We start from the raw sequence: 16,521 nt of genomic DNA, 5'->3' as shown, positions 1-16,521 counted from the left end.
ATTTAGAGCCTAGCTTAATAGTTCGTGTTTGATGAAAAGCGATCTGATCAGGTTATGTATACATTATAAATCGCTATTTAGAGTATAATTCGACTGTTTTTTTTAATTAATTGCTTGACAAATTTCATAAAAATGTGTACAATAAGAGAGAACAGTTAGGTATGTCACTAGAGTTACTTCATTTTCTATATTTTAATTACGTTGTTTAAATAAGCACCACCAAAAGAAATACAAATTTGAGAAATAATCTTCCTTGTTCTGCAAATCCAATCAGCTGTTTGATTGGAAGCAGGTGCCGCTCAAGCGAGAAAAAAATAACCAATCAAGATTTTATTAGGGTATTATTACCTTCTCTGTCAAACAAATATCATAGATATATCTTTTTTTCCATCTCATGACCACAGTACATTTTGATTTTGATTTCCTTATAGAATTTAAAACTTTAGTGATGCGTTAAATCTTTAGGTTATTCATTAACAAGTGGAAGTACAGTTACCTCTAATTTTATTTTATATTTAATGGTACAGTATTTATTCAATTAGAATTTCATATCGTCTCTTAGTTCAATTATTTCCGAATAATAATAATGCTGAAATAGTCGTAACGAATGTGAAATATATATAGTATTCCTCGCTTGCCATTAGAATTAATGAACCAATATAACTATTAAGTGAAGATCGTAAGAAATAGAGCAGAAAAACATATTCAGTAAGGCTTCTTTTAGTACATTACGATATATCATAATATAGATGTTACTTGCAGGGATTAAAATATGTTCTGTTGTAAATACAAATTTGAGTACCATTATTAAGTAAATTGATCATAAGGGGAATCATTGAGCGGCTGGAGTATTGATGGAATCCCTTAAAGGATTGTGGTCGAGTGAAAATTATGTCATCCCACCCAATATGTACATCCCACCGAATGTACACATATTATACGCTTCCCTAACCTCTTGTGAGTACATATTTGTTCAACACTGGACGAGAAACCAGGAAACGTTTATGGTTGCCTTACGCTAAACTAGTAAAAATTCGTAGATTTTGGTTGAATTTCGTTTTTTCTTTGACTCAAAGAGTAGATAGGTGTATGTGGATGAATATAACAGTTCACTCGACGTATATTGAACATTCCTTAGTTGCTGTTTCCAAATTAATATCTGCCTGGAAGATCATTGCCCATTTTCCGAGGTTTTATATATTTTCGAACTGATATATGGTTAAGTTAACTGTTTCCTTTCGGTCATTTAGTATATTGTGTTAAGCTTGGAGTGTTTAGATGGCCATTTGAGACGTAATCGTTTCCAATCTGCTTAATATTTTCAGTATATTTTCAAATTCAAATCGTTTTTGCTAATTGTTTTGGTAACTGTATATTTTAGTGGTTTGTTTTCTACATTTTATGTAGCTAACTTAGATTAGTGGATTAATTCGATGGAATATTTCTTGTTCTTACATTTTTGAAAGTTTTAGAAAAAAGCTCTAAGCTAGGATGAAGAAGCATGTGATATTTTCGTCGACAGCTTTAATTTTAAAATCACAGATCATTCAAATTAATGCCTCAGAATTATCTACAGATAAACTGTCGAATTGTTTACGCTTTGCACTTCCCTCTCTGTGCCTCTTTCCCTACGTTTGCCTAATCTTATCCTCCAATCAGTTATTGTTTTGCTTTTTGCCATAGGATGGCCAAATAACTTTGGAGCGATCTAGAAAAGTTCAGTGAAATATTGAAGTGGAGGGTATAGGTTAGTTCCAGATTTTTTTATTTCAGATATAAAAAATGAAATTTGACAGAATGACACAGAATTTATGAAGGCAAATATATGGTTGAAGAATTGTTTGCGAATTCATCTGAAGTAATCAGTGTTTTAAATAAAAATATGCTACCTCCTATACGCAAATGACCAGATATTGATTGTTCAAGGCCATTGGGATTCTATGTTTGTGCTAAGAAAATTATTGGAATCATATAAATGAGGAGAACTTTGAATAAAGATGAAAAAACCCGAATATTTGGCGGTAGAAGGAGATGGAAAAGATGGAAAATACGGATGTTTTCTTCAGAGCATTATCACCGTTAACAGCTGTCAACATTTCAGTAATTTCTTGATAACTTTTACCGCACCTCACCAAAAACTTTATGCTGATTCGTTGCTCCGTGATTTCGTCAATTTCCATTTTCGACAAACAGTAAAAGCAAGGACAAGAGGAACTAGACATAACTGGCACCATACGCATAGCTCGACGATCCGCCACGAACAGGCGGCCTCAAGCAACTAGCGCCGCTAGTGGGCGGGGCTATAGCTCGCATCATGACCGCCATATAGCGCCAGTTCGCGTATGTTTTGGGCAGACCACGTATATTGTATACTACTTCTTCAGGCTGGAGGAGAAATTTAAGTTTTGAATGGGGTTCTATGGATCACAGTTATATTTAACCGATTTACGAAGAGAATTTTGAAAAAATAGTAATGAGTAAACTGACTTATGGGGCACGGTTCGGCTTGAGAGAACCCCTTGTACAGTAAAATATAAGCCGGTGAGATATAGGGGATACGGAGAGGAGCCAGAATATACACGTTAAAAAGGAAAAAAAATAACATTTTGCATGAGTAATTGACTTAGTGGTAGAAAGTAAGAATTAGTGGTAGAATTAATCCGGAGACGAGCTCTCATATAGTATTACCATGTTAAAAGAATGTGTAGGAAAAAATGGCTAATTTAACTATATTAGAGGTTTCAGTATTAAAATGAATAAGGTAAAGGAAATTAGAAACAGCCTTAATAATGAAGTGTCGAGACTTGGAAGGGGATGATAACAATTGCCGAGAAGACTGGTGGTAGAAACGCAGGGAAACCACTGAAAAGTGGAAAGGCCCTAAAAAGTAAGCAAAGAAAGCCATTTTGTTGCGACTTAAGTTATTAAAAGTCATTTAACTATTAGAAAAAAGTATAGGCAAGGACAAATTAAATTAAACTGAGGCGACATATGTATTCGCATTGGTGTGAACAGCGTGCACTCTTATTTGAAGAGTTTCTGCACGCACTTAAAAGACTCTCCCAAACTCGAAAAGAGTGTATGTTTCACTCGTTAATCAAGGAATCATCGCTGCTGTTGTTTTGCAAGTATGAGAGAGCCTCATGGTCGGAACAGGTAAAGTTTTTCAATTGTCCACAGGTGGGCCCGAATGAGTGCAACAGGTTGCCAAGAAAACTTCATTCTATTCGCTGAGCAATATAGTCTCGCAGAGGGAACGGGAAAGTTAGAGGAGTTGTTGGGGCGGATGTCATGTTTTGAAGGTGGTGATTATTAGCGGTAAAGTTTTGAATGAGAGGGCATCTCGGATGGGCTACGTAATCGAGTGGAAGTTGTTTCAAATCTCGGCGATGCAAATTTTAAATATAACCTTTTGAACTAGGTAATGGCTTTCGTTGTGACTAAAATGAATGTAGATATCCCATAGATTTAATATTGATCTCACCACTAGAATATTGGAATTTGTCATTCAAAACTCAAACAAAAATGGTTTTGTTGAATACGTATCATTGGTGAGGTATCAAGTTTATCGTTTATAATTGTCATTCGCTGATAGAAAGGATAACTGCTCATATAAAGTTCCTGTACTCATTTTCGGCTATAAACTCGTCATCAAGACGCGTGGGAAAATATATAAGAATGATTTTGGTGAGGAAAAGGTACCTAATGGTTCGGTGAGGGAAGAAGTCTGTGCGTGGAGGGAAACGTTGGTGCAGATAATGCTCTCCTTGGGGAGAGGAGACTTTTCGGAGGGTCATCTGAGTATTTAATTTTTCATTATTCAATAAATAAATATGTTTATATATATTATGATATATATATAATATATAATAGTATATTATATATATATAAACATATTTATTTATTGAATAATGAAAAATTAAATACTCAGATGACCCTCCGAAAAGTCTCCTCTCCCCAAGGAGAGCATTATCTGCACCAACGTTTCCCTCCACGCACAGATAGATATATATAGTATATATATACATATATACTACCATTATTTCAGTGCTACTGTTTCTTCCGAGGAAGGCGGAGCTAAATTCCGTTGAAATTATTTAGAAATAACGAGTGTGTTCTTTTTATGTGTTCTTATACTGTTTTTGCTGTTTAAATTTTTATTCGACACTTCCGTGTCACTTCGACAAAATCATCTATACTGTTGCTATGAGCAATCACCCTGTCATCTTCTATTAATGTATGTTTATATATATATATATATATATATATATATATATATATATATATATATATATATATGTATACGTATGCATACATGCATACATATTAGGAAGAAAATATATTCCGTTTACTATGTAGGTACCAAGAAAAGATGATAAATTAACAAAAATCCACGAGGATGCACAGTAGTATTTAGGAACCATTCTTAATCTATGACTTAATCTATGAATCTATATGAGTATGACTAACGGTGGCGTTCATTAACCTCTGCAAAAAAAACTTTTAACTTAATTAACTTCACGAGAGAAAAATGTAGAGTACAAATAGTTAATTTAAAGAGTTATCTTGTTTTATTTATTGCATAATTCTATTTATTTTGAAAATATTCTCAATTTCCGTATGACCTTATGCTGCTAATTTTTGCTGTCTTGAGAATGATTAGTTTATCATAGTGCTGAAATTAATAGCTAGAAATTAGACCGAGAACATTAATATTTCGAACTGAAATGAAGACATTTATGATAGTGTTCGCGTAGAACTACACAAGACAGAAAGGCAATATGCCAGAAGGACTAAATCTAATCACAGCACAAAAGAAGTGTCTAACGAGACCTCAAAACACATGTGAAACAGGCGGGGTAAATTTGAAAGGTTGCGAGATTTTGATACATAAAAAGCAGGTAAGAGTTGGAGGAAATAATTACATGGTTCTAGATTAGATGGTTTTTCATCGAATGAATAGATAGATTGTACAAAGTTCAACCAAGTCATATGCAGGGTGGTAGAAAAAAATGGAAAAAACTGAGTCAGGAGGGATAGGACAATGGAATGAGTATTACATATCGTCAGCAGACATAAGACAGCTGATGGAGAATTATATCAGAAGAACTAAAGGCCCTCGTAATAAATGCATGAAGCAGATAAAGGAGTAGGGCAGGCGTAATATTGAATACACATTTATTTAAAACGCTTGCTTGCCCTTTCACGGTTTCTCATATAAAAATACCCAAGATTGCACTTATTCCACGCTTCCAGTTTGGTTTCCGCTTTTCTTTATTCCCACCGGCACCAACAACTTCGGTTGATCGATATGATAATATCTTCCGGTCGAATGGCCCTGTAGATGGATCGTTTGGCCTCTTAGTGGGCCTCCATTCGAGGACCCACTTGGGGCGGGGAATGGAATTTTTCGACTCACCGGGCAGTTCGAGGAAGTTTGAAGTGCGCCTGCGCGTTGCTCTCGACGACTGCGCGAATGCCAGCGGCCCCAAGTCTTCCGAGGCCTGCGAATCCCGGCTGCCTCTCCGTGACGCGAGGTAGGCGAGTCCGGTCCTGCTGCCACGGTGACTGCCAGGGCTCGGTGAGGTTGGTCTCGAGGAATACCCTGATTTTCACGGCAATAGAAATAAGGGGCGTGAAAGATAATGGACTTTTCTTCAGCCCAGCGAGCCCATAAAATGTATTTATTTTTATATCAAATGTTGATATTTATTTCTCTTTTGCAACAAATTATGTAAAAGTATAGGATATTAGTAGGATGGTCTATGAAAAACGGTGAGAAAGAAATGATTAATGCAGAATCATGTTAGAATCGTCTATAAAGCTGCCACAGACCATTATTTTAACTATAGCTATAATTTTAATGTCAAATCAAAAAGCATTCAACCGTAAACATGTCATTAGTTGACTTTTTGTGTGAAAGAGAGAATCATTATCTCTCTCTTCATTCAAGTTTCCTTATATTTAACCAAGTTTGCGAACAAAAAATTTCAGTTTGCAGGGTATGGTACTCACAAAAATTAAGCATAGTTTTTACCTTCATAAAAATACTTTCTTAGAAATCTTTTTTAAACTTTAATATTGACCTTGTTGTTTATAAAACAACAGTTTTGTGAACACAGATTGACTTCAATCAACTAGATAATTTAATATCAACCGAGCAAAAATAATTGTTTTTTTGAGACCTGATTTTAATAAATTGATTGATTGATTGATGAAATGAAAAAATAAAAATATGTAATTGCGCTATATTTAATTGAGACACGACCCATGTTTTGACGTTCATTGTCATCGTCCCTGGTGATGACGCTGACCGTCGAAATCCTGATCGAGTCAGTGAAGTCAAATACTGCGTAATCGCGGGAATGTAATTTTTAATAATGGGAAAAATATAATAAAACATATGTGCAAAATAAAACCTGAGAGTTGGCCCACAGAAATGTGTTTGATTCTTTAAATCTTAGTATTTTCTAAATATGTTATAACCTTCTAGATCCCAGATTTTAAGACCGTGAACTTTGGTTTAACTCCTCGGAGGGAAATAAGTGGTTTGTAATCATTTTCGCGATGCTATAACGAAACATAAAAACTTCTTCTTTTTGGTATCTCACCCGCGTATAATGTTTGTAAAAAACACTATCTCCAACTTTCCAGTCAATTTCTTCTGGTAAAGTCGTATTTTTTATTTTCTATGATAAGGTTACGGATAAATTTCAATTAAATTATGAATAAACCCGACAATTTCAACAGAGAAGACGGTTCGCCGCTGTTATACAATTAAAAATCTGTCTTAAACAGTAACAAATAAAATAATCGATGATAACGATAAATAATTGATGAAGGACCAATTGGCCACTGAATATGGGAACTGGCCAACCAATATAATATCTAATAGCGGAGCCATTTGCATTTCACCTAGAAAAAGCCGAGTGGATCGCTTGCGAAACATAGGTTTTTTTCTATACATCATACGCGGAATATATTACCATTCCCCGAAAACCTTCACCGAGATCAATATTTCGCCTTCTTTAATTTTCCCCCTTGTGATACCTCCTACCCGAATGGCAGCACGTGGCCTTATTAAATTTGTTCGTGCTTTACGGAAGTTAACGGGGGCCATAGATCACTTCCGTTTCGCCCCGCTTTCTAATCATTGGCACTCACCCGGTCCTCTGACGGATGCAACCGAGCTCGCGGACGCCAGGCTCGCCAGGTCCTCCTCTTCCATAAGATCCGTCAGGTCGGACGTGGATCGGCGGCAGCGGCAGTTGAGCGTCGCGGCAGACGAGGCGGCCGCCGTGGACGCCGTCGAGGCGCCGGATGAGGACGCCGTGGACGACGAGGACGAGGCGGACGTGGTTTTGGTGGACGGCGAGGACGGGACGGGGGAGTGGTTGGAGAACGCCTCCCACACGTCATCCGTCATAGCAGAGGGGCTGACCGCCCCAGCTGCCATGCGGCGCGGCGTTCCCCGAGCAGACAGCTTGGAGGGATTGGTGCCCCCGCGGAGAGGGGCTGAGGTGGGTGGTTGGGGCGGGGGTCGGACGGGAGAGGAGGATGGGGATGGTGTCGAGGGGAAAGAGAGAGAGAGGGAGTTTTAGGGAGGTTTAGTTGCGTGGGTGTGGGTCAGTGGGTGGGGCTAAGGCGTAGAGGTCGCGAGCTGGCGGCTGCGCCTTCGACAGATGGGTTTCACGTTCGGAAGGGGAGTGGACTCTTCTTAAACCTCGATACTTGCCTCGTTCTTCCTTTCTGATGCCGTTTCATTCGCGAAGATACGGCAGCTCAGCTCAGTTGAATGTGTGGGTGTGAGGAGGGGGGGTTTGAGGGGTGAGTTTCTGAGGATCCGAGAGGCCTTCGTATGCCCCCGAGCCAGCGGGAACTCGGAAGAAACTTTTCCAGGTAGCTCCTTCAAAGGAAGAATCAGACTTGGCGCTCCGAGAGTTTGTCCCTGCAAGGCTTCTGGGTTTCGTCTTTTCCAGGAATGTTTCCGGCGTTGATTTGCTCCGTGATACTCTATGTGATAATTGGTGTCTTTTCTCTTTCGGTTCCCATGTAGCGTTTTGTAATTTTGCTCTTAAAGCCTTCGATATCAGCTTCTCGTACTGACGAAGTAATCATGAATATTATCTGAAAATTTTTTTGTCAGTCCATATTTTGTCCAGCTCACCAGAGAATATTTTTGCTTATATTATCACCGAAGTATTCCTCCCTCATATAGTTATTAAAAGTAGAGTCAATCTATTTTATTACAATGTTCAATGCAAGTGTCCTCCTTCGTTGGGATCTATGGTATTTTGTTGCAACTGGTATCCACTATTTTATCCAACTTATTAGTGCTGTATCTTGGAATTCAATCATTAATTTTATTTTTTTGCTGGTCTTGTAATTCTGGTGGTGAAGTTTAAATTATGAGGGTCATGATAGTGTTACATGGATTCTTGAAGTGGTTTGCTGCGACAGTTTTCACGCACCTAAACTTATTTTTGAGTTATTTTTTGGGCGTCCATTCTGGTCTTCTTACTACATCTCTTTCGGTGTCCAGTTACCTGTAAAATTAATGTGAAAATTTTCTTTAAGCCAAGTTGGTGGGATTCTCATCATACATTATTAAAAAGTACTAATCCATTCAGTTTCTTATTATTTTTATGGTATAAAACTCTCATTAAAACATAATTGTATAAACATCTCATTTTCAAAAATACCGAGTATTCAACATTTGTGTGATAAGAATATTACGTTGTATTAACTTCATTTTATTTTGATTTATTTTTTATTATATCTTCAGTTGAAGAGCATAAAATTATATATAAGGGTTTTTAATGGAACATGGAAATATTTAATAAGGGATAGTATCGTGTAGGTAAAAGCATTTAACCAGTATTGTAAGATTGAACAAAATTGTTCAATTTCGAAATCTATATTATTCAGGAATTGAATTATTGTAACATTTTTAAAGTACCGGAAATCGTTGTTAGAGTAATTTTTCGCATTTAATTTTGCATCGCCCACGATAACGTTTTCTTACCTTAACAGATAATTTATTTCCAATGTAAGAAGTTTGTTTAGCAGAAAAACTCTTTGGAGAATAAACTGACCCGACTTTAACTGATTGTGCATCTCAAAAGATTTTGAGTCCTGATAATGGAGTGTATTCCTGTGATAAAGGAGGAAATAATCAGCTTCCGGAACAATCTTCATGATTACTAAGGTTGAATTGGAAAGTGAATTATGTACTCAGTTAAAAGTTTGCGTAATTAGGCCTCCTTTAGTGCTCACAGAGGCTTTGTCCCTTGAAGGCAAATGTCTTTGTCCACTGACCTCACTCCCGAAAACCACGTTTCGGAACAAACTTTTCGAATCAGATAATGAAGTTGTGAAGTCTTAAGATTTTAGTCTCTGGAAGGGTTTCTCTGGATTTTTTGGACCCCCAAATTATCGTGTTTGTTCGTGAAATCAATTTTGTTTCATTATCCTAGTGCTTTCGTATTTATTCCTAGATTTTGAATTCTTGGGAACAATTCCCTTCATTTAATAACATTACGGAGTACACATAGTCGTCAAATATTAAAAATTAAATTAAGCATCCATAAAATTAGACGGGAGGCCATATTGTTGGAATAGAATTGACATTAACTAGGAAAAGATGTACGATCCCTGGGTAGCTATGTTCTCTTCTGTTCGTAAAGCAGATTTGGAATGATAATGACGTTTGCTCACTCATTGTTCTTTACATGATCTTTAGGACACCAACTTTGACTTATTGATTTCATGTTACATTCATGTTGTTAATTTGAAACCTATTGAGTAGCATGTAATACGCTCTGAAATTCCAAAGTTTATAATTGCATAAGATAGGGTAATTTAACCCAAAAATCCAGGTTTTGATATTAAGTCTTTAATAAATTATGAAAGGGTAGCAGAAATATTCAAAACAATAATATACAATTTGATCCAATATCTCATCATTAGTGATTCGTAAACTTTATATTGGTGGGAGTTAATGAAATTTATTTTTTAACACTTTTTAGCATTTTTATCATTTTTTCGTCAGTTCTATTGTCACCTTATCGACTTCTGTTTGATCATTGATATTTGGTTTTTCTGTACCCTACTAGAAACTCATGCTATATTTCTGATATGGCTTCAATGGGTCTTAATGACGTGCATGTGTATGCGAATTACGTATACGGCCATTTATGAACCACGTTGTGATATTCCCCTTTTATGAAATTTCTGTTCGACATTCCACCTCAAATCAGATCAGATGAATTTCTGACGTAAAATTATGCATTTAGTTTTCAACATGTGGAAATGAAGAAATTCTTGTTTTAAACTAAGCCTAAGTTAATTGGATCTCAGCGTCGACGTTTAAGATCAACTCAGTTCAGTATTTCATTCCTAGAAATGAGGAAACTTTTTCCAAATCTGTAATCTAGTTCCATTTCCTATTGGTTATTAATCGTAATATAAATAAGCATCAAAATTTTGCAGTGAATTTTATGCTGTTAGACGCGAATGTATGCGTTGTAGAAAAGAGCCCTTAAATTAATGTTAGTAGTCGAATACTTCAAAAGGAATTGTTCAAAGAGTAGATAGTAATGTCCACCGGCAACCGAGGTCACATATACCATCAGGGACATGAAGGTAATTTGATGAAGGGAGGATTTTCAGGGCATTGTTGGAGGATGGAGATAAACCCTACGCAGAAATTAGAATGCTCGTGACAAGAGACACCAAGGCGTCCACAGTTTAGCGTCTCACACCGCAGACGGCGCACACCGCTAGAAGTCCTCTCCACGCAGTACTCCCAAGTATGGATCAGGGTACCAATGAAACATTCTACCACCCCTGGGATATGAATCCGGACAGAATATTTACTCATCTTAGGCCACCTAAGCGAAATAGTTTGAGGGGTAAGTAACATACGAGAAGTAGTCCATACACTCTCACTTCAGTGAGATGAAAGTCCCCTGACGGTCGGCCATTTTAAGTTAATGAATGAAGAGTTGGTAATCTCGAGCCAAACGCGGACTGTTTCAAAGTGAACGCATCCCTTCTCCTGAGCTCACTTTTACGGTGGGCTCTATGACAGGTTCTCGAAAGAGAGAAGTAACGTGAATGGATTTTCCGCCCCTTTTAACGTAATCGGGTGATGAGCTCGGGAATGAGCTCGACCTGGTGATGAGCTCAACCTGGTGAATAGATGTCCCGCGTGATACTTGTGGATAGATCCATTGAAAATCCAGGCTGAAAGATTATCTCAAGATCTGACCAACATTGATACCTTTATGTGACGTAGAGAAGCTGATTTCTCTTTTGTGAATCAATGAATTTCACTCCCTTACAGCCAATATACCTCCTGCTTGAGCTTTACCCCTATCCATCAATCCAGCTTTCTCCTTTTTTTGTACTATTTTATGGCAGTTATGGTGTGAATGACTGCCCTTGCGTTTTACAATATCGGCATCAGTTTTTGGAGCAGAGAAGAATAAATGCTTCTAATTATTCATATCAGAAATAAGCTCATTATCATAAAGAATGTAGAATACATATTTCCCCAATTTGACTGGCTAATTTTGATGATGCGGACGGTTTAGTAGGGGAGACTAAATGGATACAATTTATGCATAATACTGAAGTTATCTGAAGGAATAAAGGACTTATTTGAGCTCTTCATATTAATCACAATTCGTGAGCAATGGTTTTGATAAAAGGAACAGAATAGAAGTCACGAGAGATAGGGTAACCAGTTCCTTTAAGTTACACATTGAAGAAATACTGAGAAAGGTGTGGATGGAGCTTGCGTTAGCTAAAACTGTGGAAATTTAGGGGTTGAATAAGTATACCTGTGGGTAAAACATTTTGTCGCCCAAGGAATTGGAGTTATAATGAAGCGGATGATAGGGTCAATTTTAGAATCCCATGATGATAGTTTTCCATAGAGATAACACTTAATGGGATTGATTCGCGTAGGAGGACATAAATTAGAGCTAAGGGAATCGTTCACGCATTAGTGCAATTTTTAAACGAATAATTGATAAAACGCTAATGATACAATCATCATTCTAACAGAATGGTTGATTGCTCTATTTTAAGAATTTTTACTATGTCAACAGAAGAAGCTTTGACGGGGCGAAGAAAATTTATGGCAGGAGCTCTTTAAGCAAAGAAAAGCTCATTAAAACTTTTCGATGGAGCGTATTGCGTATGTTTAGCAATCTTGAGTAAACGGAGGGCGTAGATTCGGGTCTTTAAGGGATGGAGATTTTTTAACGGAAAAAATAAACTGGGACGAGGGCAAGATAAACTAAGAAGTAATGAAGAGTTTGATATAAGATTAAATTCTTTCGAGATATTTGAAGTCGGTACAAAAGTAGTTGGAAATGATACTGAGTTTTCGTTGGATATTTAAGGTTGGGGATACAAGAATGAATTCTGTTTAACCGTGGTAGGTAGTGGGTAGGGTAGTAATAGACATTTATGACGAATTGAAGAGAAGAGAAAAGATGGAGGAGGAAATTACATGGTAGAAAGAGAATTTCGGATACGAAGACGTTCTTCCGGAGTCTATGATGATATCTACATCTACATCAATGCCCTGCGAGCCACCAAAAAGGTGTGTAGCAGGGGGTGCAGCACCAGAAGGAAAGGGTAAGGGATGAGGGGGTTAGGGTTTTTCAAATGGATAGGGAAAGATGGGGGGAACCTGAAAAAAAAATATAAATATACTAGTATAACCATGCGAAGTCGCTACCTTGTAGGTTAATACTTACTATGTCGTGCCGACTAGTGGGAGATTTCGATTACAAGCCTTCTGGTCTCTTATTTTTCATGGAAAAAATGACCATTTAAACCTGTCAGTCTTGCAGTCTATCTCTCTAATCTTATATTCGTGATCCCTCCGCCCGTAATACGTTGAGGTTCGTATTATGTTCTTGATGTCATCGGAAAAGGACCCATCTTTAAATGTTTTTAATAAGTTTAATCTATATTGTAAACGCCGCTGTGTAAGGGAATCCCAAACTAAATTTTCTAGCAAAGTAGTTACGCTACTGCGATATGTAGCGGTCGTTAAGAGACCATGCAAACCATACCTCTAAACGACCGACCTGTGTCTTTACGTGAGCATTTTTCTGTTAAAAATAATTTGATTTAGTTCTTATTGCTAAAAGTAGTTAAATACGATTAAGTAATGCCTTAGAAGCATTCATCTTGACAGATATTCAATCCCGAAACCGCCGATAGATAATAGTTACTAGAGTTATTAAATTAACGGTTAATACAATTGATGATTTTTACATTCCCAGACTTTCCTGGTGATCACATCAACCAGGTACCCTTAACTGTCTAGCTAACCTTAGATGCAGGAAAGAGTTGATGAAATAGGGACGTTGTCTTAACATTCCCCATCACACACACTTCCGGGGGTAAGAAAAACTTATTCATGGAAAGCGGTTTACGGTTGTAGTTACGTTTAGTGAAATTGAATTCATAGATATCAAATATTAGGAATTCATTTAGATACTTTTGATCCTTTGTTGTTGCTTAAAAATATAATTTTTGTCATCATATGACGATATTTCCGCATTGAATGAGGAAAAAGGAACGACTGAAATCAATGCTTTTCCCTTTGAAGGACAATTGAAAATACCATTGTACGAGGTCTATTCAAAAAGTATCACGACTTTTATGTTTTTTTTTCAAAAAAATATTTATATATTCATGAATATCTATTTCGTCCCCTTTAAAGTAATCCCCATTAAACATTATACACTTGTGCCAACGTTTTTTTCCAATCCTTGAAGCACTTCAAAAAATCATTTTTTTGTGATCTTGTTCAGCTCCTCCTTCGATGCAGTCTTCATCTCGCCAAACTTAGCGTAGCGTCGTCCTTTCGTGGGCCTCTTCAGTTTCGGTAACAAGGAAAAGCCCCTGGGGCCCAGATCTGGGGAATATGGTGGCTGCGGCATTATTAGTGTGTTGCTTTTGGCCAAAAATTCGCGCACAAGTAACGCTGTGTGAGCAGGGGCTTTATCATGGTGCAAAAGCCAATATTTGTTCTTCCACAAATCCGGGCGTTTGTGGCGGATTGCTTCGCGCAAATTGCGCATAACTTGCGGATAATATTCCTTATTCACCGTTCTACTCTGTGGCAAGAACTTATGATGTTACACGCTCCTGCAATTGCAGAAAACTGTAAGCAAAACTTTCACATTCGACCGAAATTTTTTCAGCCTTTTTCGGGTTTTTTCGGTCTTGGCTCGTGCTGCAGTTTTTTTATTGGGATGATTGAGGTTTAGTTTTCACCATAAACCGATGATGCGTCACCAGTTATGAACCTCTCGAGCAGATTTGGGTCGTCGCGAACAGAGTCATTAGCAATGTTAATGCGTTGCTGTTTTTGGTATAAATTGAGCAATTTTGGTACGAATTTCGCGGCAACCTGTGCCATGCCCAAATCATTAGTGAAAATCGAATGGCACGAGCCAATCGATATGTATAAGTCCTCAGCAACTTCTCTAATGGTGATTCGACGATTTGCCAATACTGTTATCTTCACTTCATCTATGTTTTCGTCAGTTGTTGACGTGCTCGGGCGTCCGGCACGCTCTTCGTCGTTCACATCTTCTCGGCCCTCTGAAAACATTTTGTACCACCGATAAACAATGCTCCGGTCCAAGGTAGCTTCTCCATATGCCACAGTCAACATTCGGAATGCGTCCGCGCCTTTATTTTCGTTTTTACAGATATTTTTTGAGGTTATAACACGAAAAACCTTTATTAATCTATGATAGATTCATCCATGGAAAAAAAACCTTCTACTATATGCTAATTCCTTCATCATTTGAGAGTATTTTCTGGGTTGATAAGTAATTGACTTAGCCTTTAAAGAAAAACATTTTGGCGAAAAACAATGTCACCGGAAAACATCCAGATTTTACGACAACTATGAATTCGGAAATATATTCCTGATATCATAGTATTGCTGGCCGGTATCCATCAAATCTGCGGTTGAATGCGGTTGAAAAGGGAAGAATGAGACAGACACTGAATATACAAAGCATTGAGCTTTCGCAAGGTGAGCGATTGTCCGAAGTAGATCGGGTGATTTTGCAGGTAATGTGCGGCCGGATGGGGACAGAACGAAGGAGAAGCAGTGAGGAGGAGAACGTGGATGTAATTACCCTTCTGGGGTGGATCGTGGAGTATCTTGAGAATGGCATGATCAAAATTAATACCTATAAGGATGTGAACGAGGGTGGTGTAGGCAGGGGATTACAAAAGAAAAGCGAAGAATTATCTAGTGATTAGGATAGGATTTCAAAAATTGCCGCAAGGAGACCAGATTTTCCGAAGATAACAATGACGATGAAGGAAGTTAGCTTTAAGCTGAAGTAAAGGAAAGTTGGAGAAGGTAATATAGGGAATATAGTTCGATAGAATTTTTATCCCTAAGTCATGCATAAACGTCGCTATTGCTCTTGTTAACGAGTTAAGTTCCGTCGCACGCATGTCAGGTATACTGCGTTGTAATCATATTTGAAGATCTACGTGATGGCTTTTAATTATAGCGTTTATAATTCCACTTTCAATGCAACGGAAAAATATTTGTTTGACCATCTTAGGACATGCCGATTAAATGCGTTGGAATTTGGGAGCATTAGATATCGCATTGAGTCTAGGAATGGTGATATACTTTCTGAAAAAACACTTTGAAGGAATTTCTGGTTCTATATTTTAAAGTTATAACTTTATAAATTTTATTGAATTTTCTTATAAACCGAACTTTTACTTGCCGAATTGAATGTCAATATTTACCTTCAAACCCCCCGTGATCTTCAAACTGTCGTGATAATTTTCATAGAGAGAGGTCGTAGAAATGTAGAACAAGCATAAATTGTACTCGTCAACATAATAGTCTAAATTATTCTCTTGTTGAAGAATGTGAGAACAATTAAGAAGTGATCTATTGGTGAAACATGGAAGAATATATTTGGGAATATACTATATGTACATGCAAGGAAAAAATATAGTGAATTTAATTTAATTTAATTAGATGGAAGAATCGTAGAAATTTCATTTTTTATTTCTACTATTTTAATTCCACTTATATATAACTTTCTCGTATTTATAACAATCTGGCTTGTGTAATCACATTATTATTTAGATTTTAATCATTTTTTCAGTTAAATATCATTTTATGTTATTTCATTCACTCACAGTTCAATCATGATGTAGAAATATTGAAAACAAAAAAAACTCTCATATCAATGTACGGATAAGAGTAAATAAAACGCAAAAACAGAAGCACTGCACGGGATGGCAATTAATAAAAAAGATATTTATTCATAGGGATAGAGAAACAAGGAAAAAGGGATAGGAATACATATTTAACACAAACACAGGATTGTTGAGGAAGGTGGTGGGATGCAGATCACCGGCAGCAAAAATTTTATCGACCGTGACTTGAACCACGGATCTTCGACTTGCAAGGCCAATGCTCTGACCAATTTTTCAATT

At 37.2% G+C, this 16,521-nt stretch overlaps 1 protein-coding gene across 1 annotated transcript in view; it reads right to left on the bottom strand.

Annotated features, from left to right (window-relative positions):
* Positions 1-7,263, bottom strand: part of LOC139689628 (GTP-binding protein REM 1-like) — a 282,257-nt gene extending 274,994 nt beyond the window's left edge. Inside the window, exons 1-2 of the mRNA XM_071586799.1 lie at positions 7,165-7,263; positions 5,420-5,605 (exon numbers count right to left, since the gene is read on the bottom strand). Coding sequence (XP_071442900.1) covers positions 5,420-5,605; positions 7,165-7,228 — 250 coding nt within the window. The 5' untranslated portion in view covers positions 7,229-7,263. The remainder of the gene's footprint in view (positions 1-5,419; positions 5,606-7,164) is intronic.
* Between the last annotated feature and the right edge of the window lie 9,258 nt (positions 7,264-16,521).

This window comes from Hetaerina americana, unplaced genomic scaffold (assembly GCF_022747635.1).
Source record: "Hetaerina americana unplaced genomic scaffold, ioHetAmer1.1.p SCAF_26, whole genome shotgun sequence".
In the NCBI taxonomy this organism is placed as follows: Eukaryota; Metazoa; Arthropoda; class Insecta; order Odonata; family Calopterygidae; genus Hetaerina; species Hetaerina americana.
The sequence above is the reverse complement of the archived record's forward strand: the minus strand, read 5'-3'. Positions and strand labels throughout refer to the sequence as shown.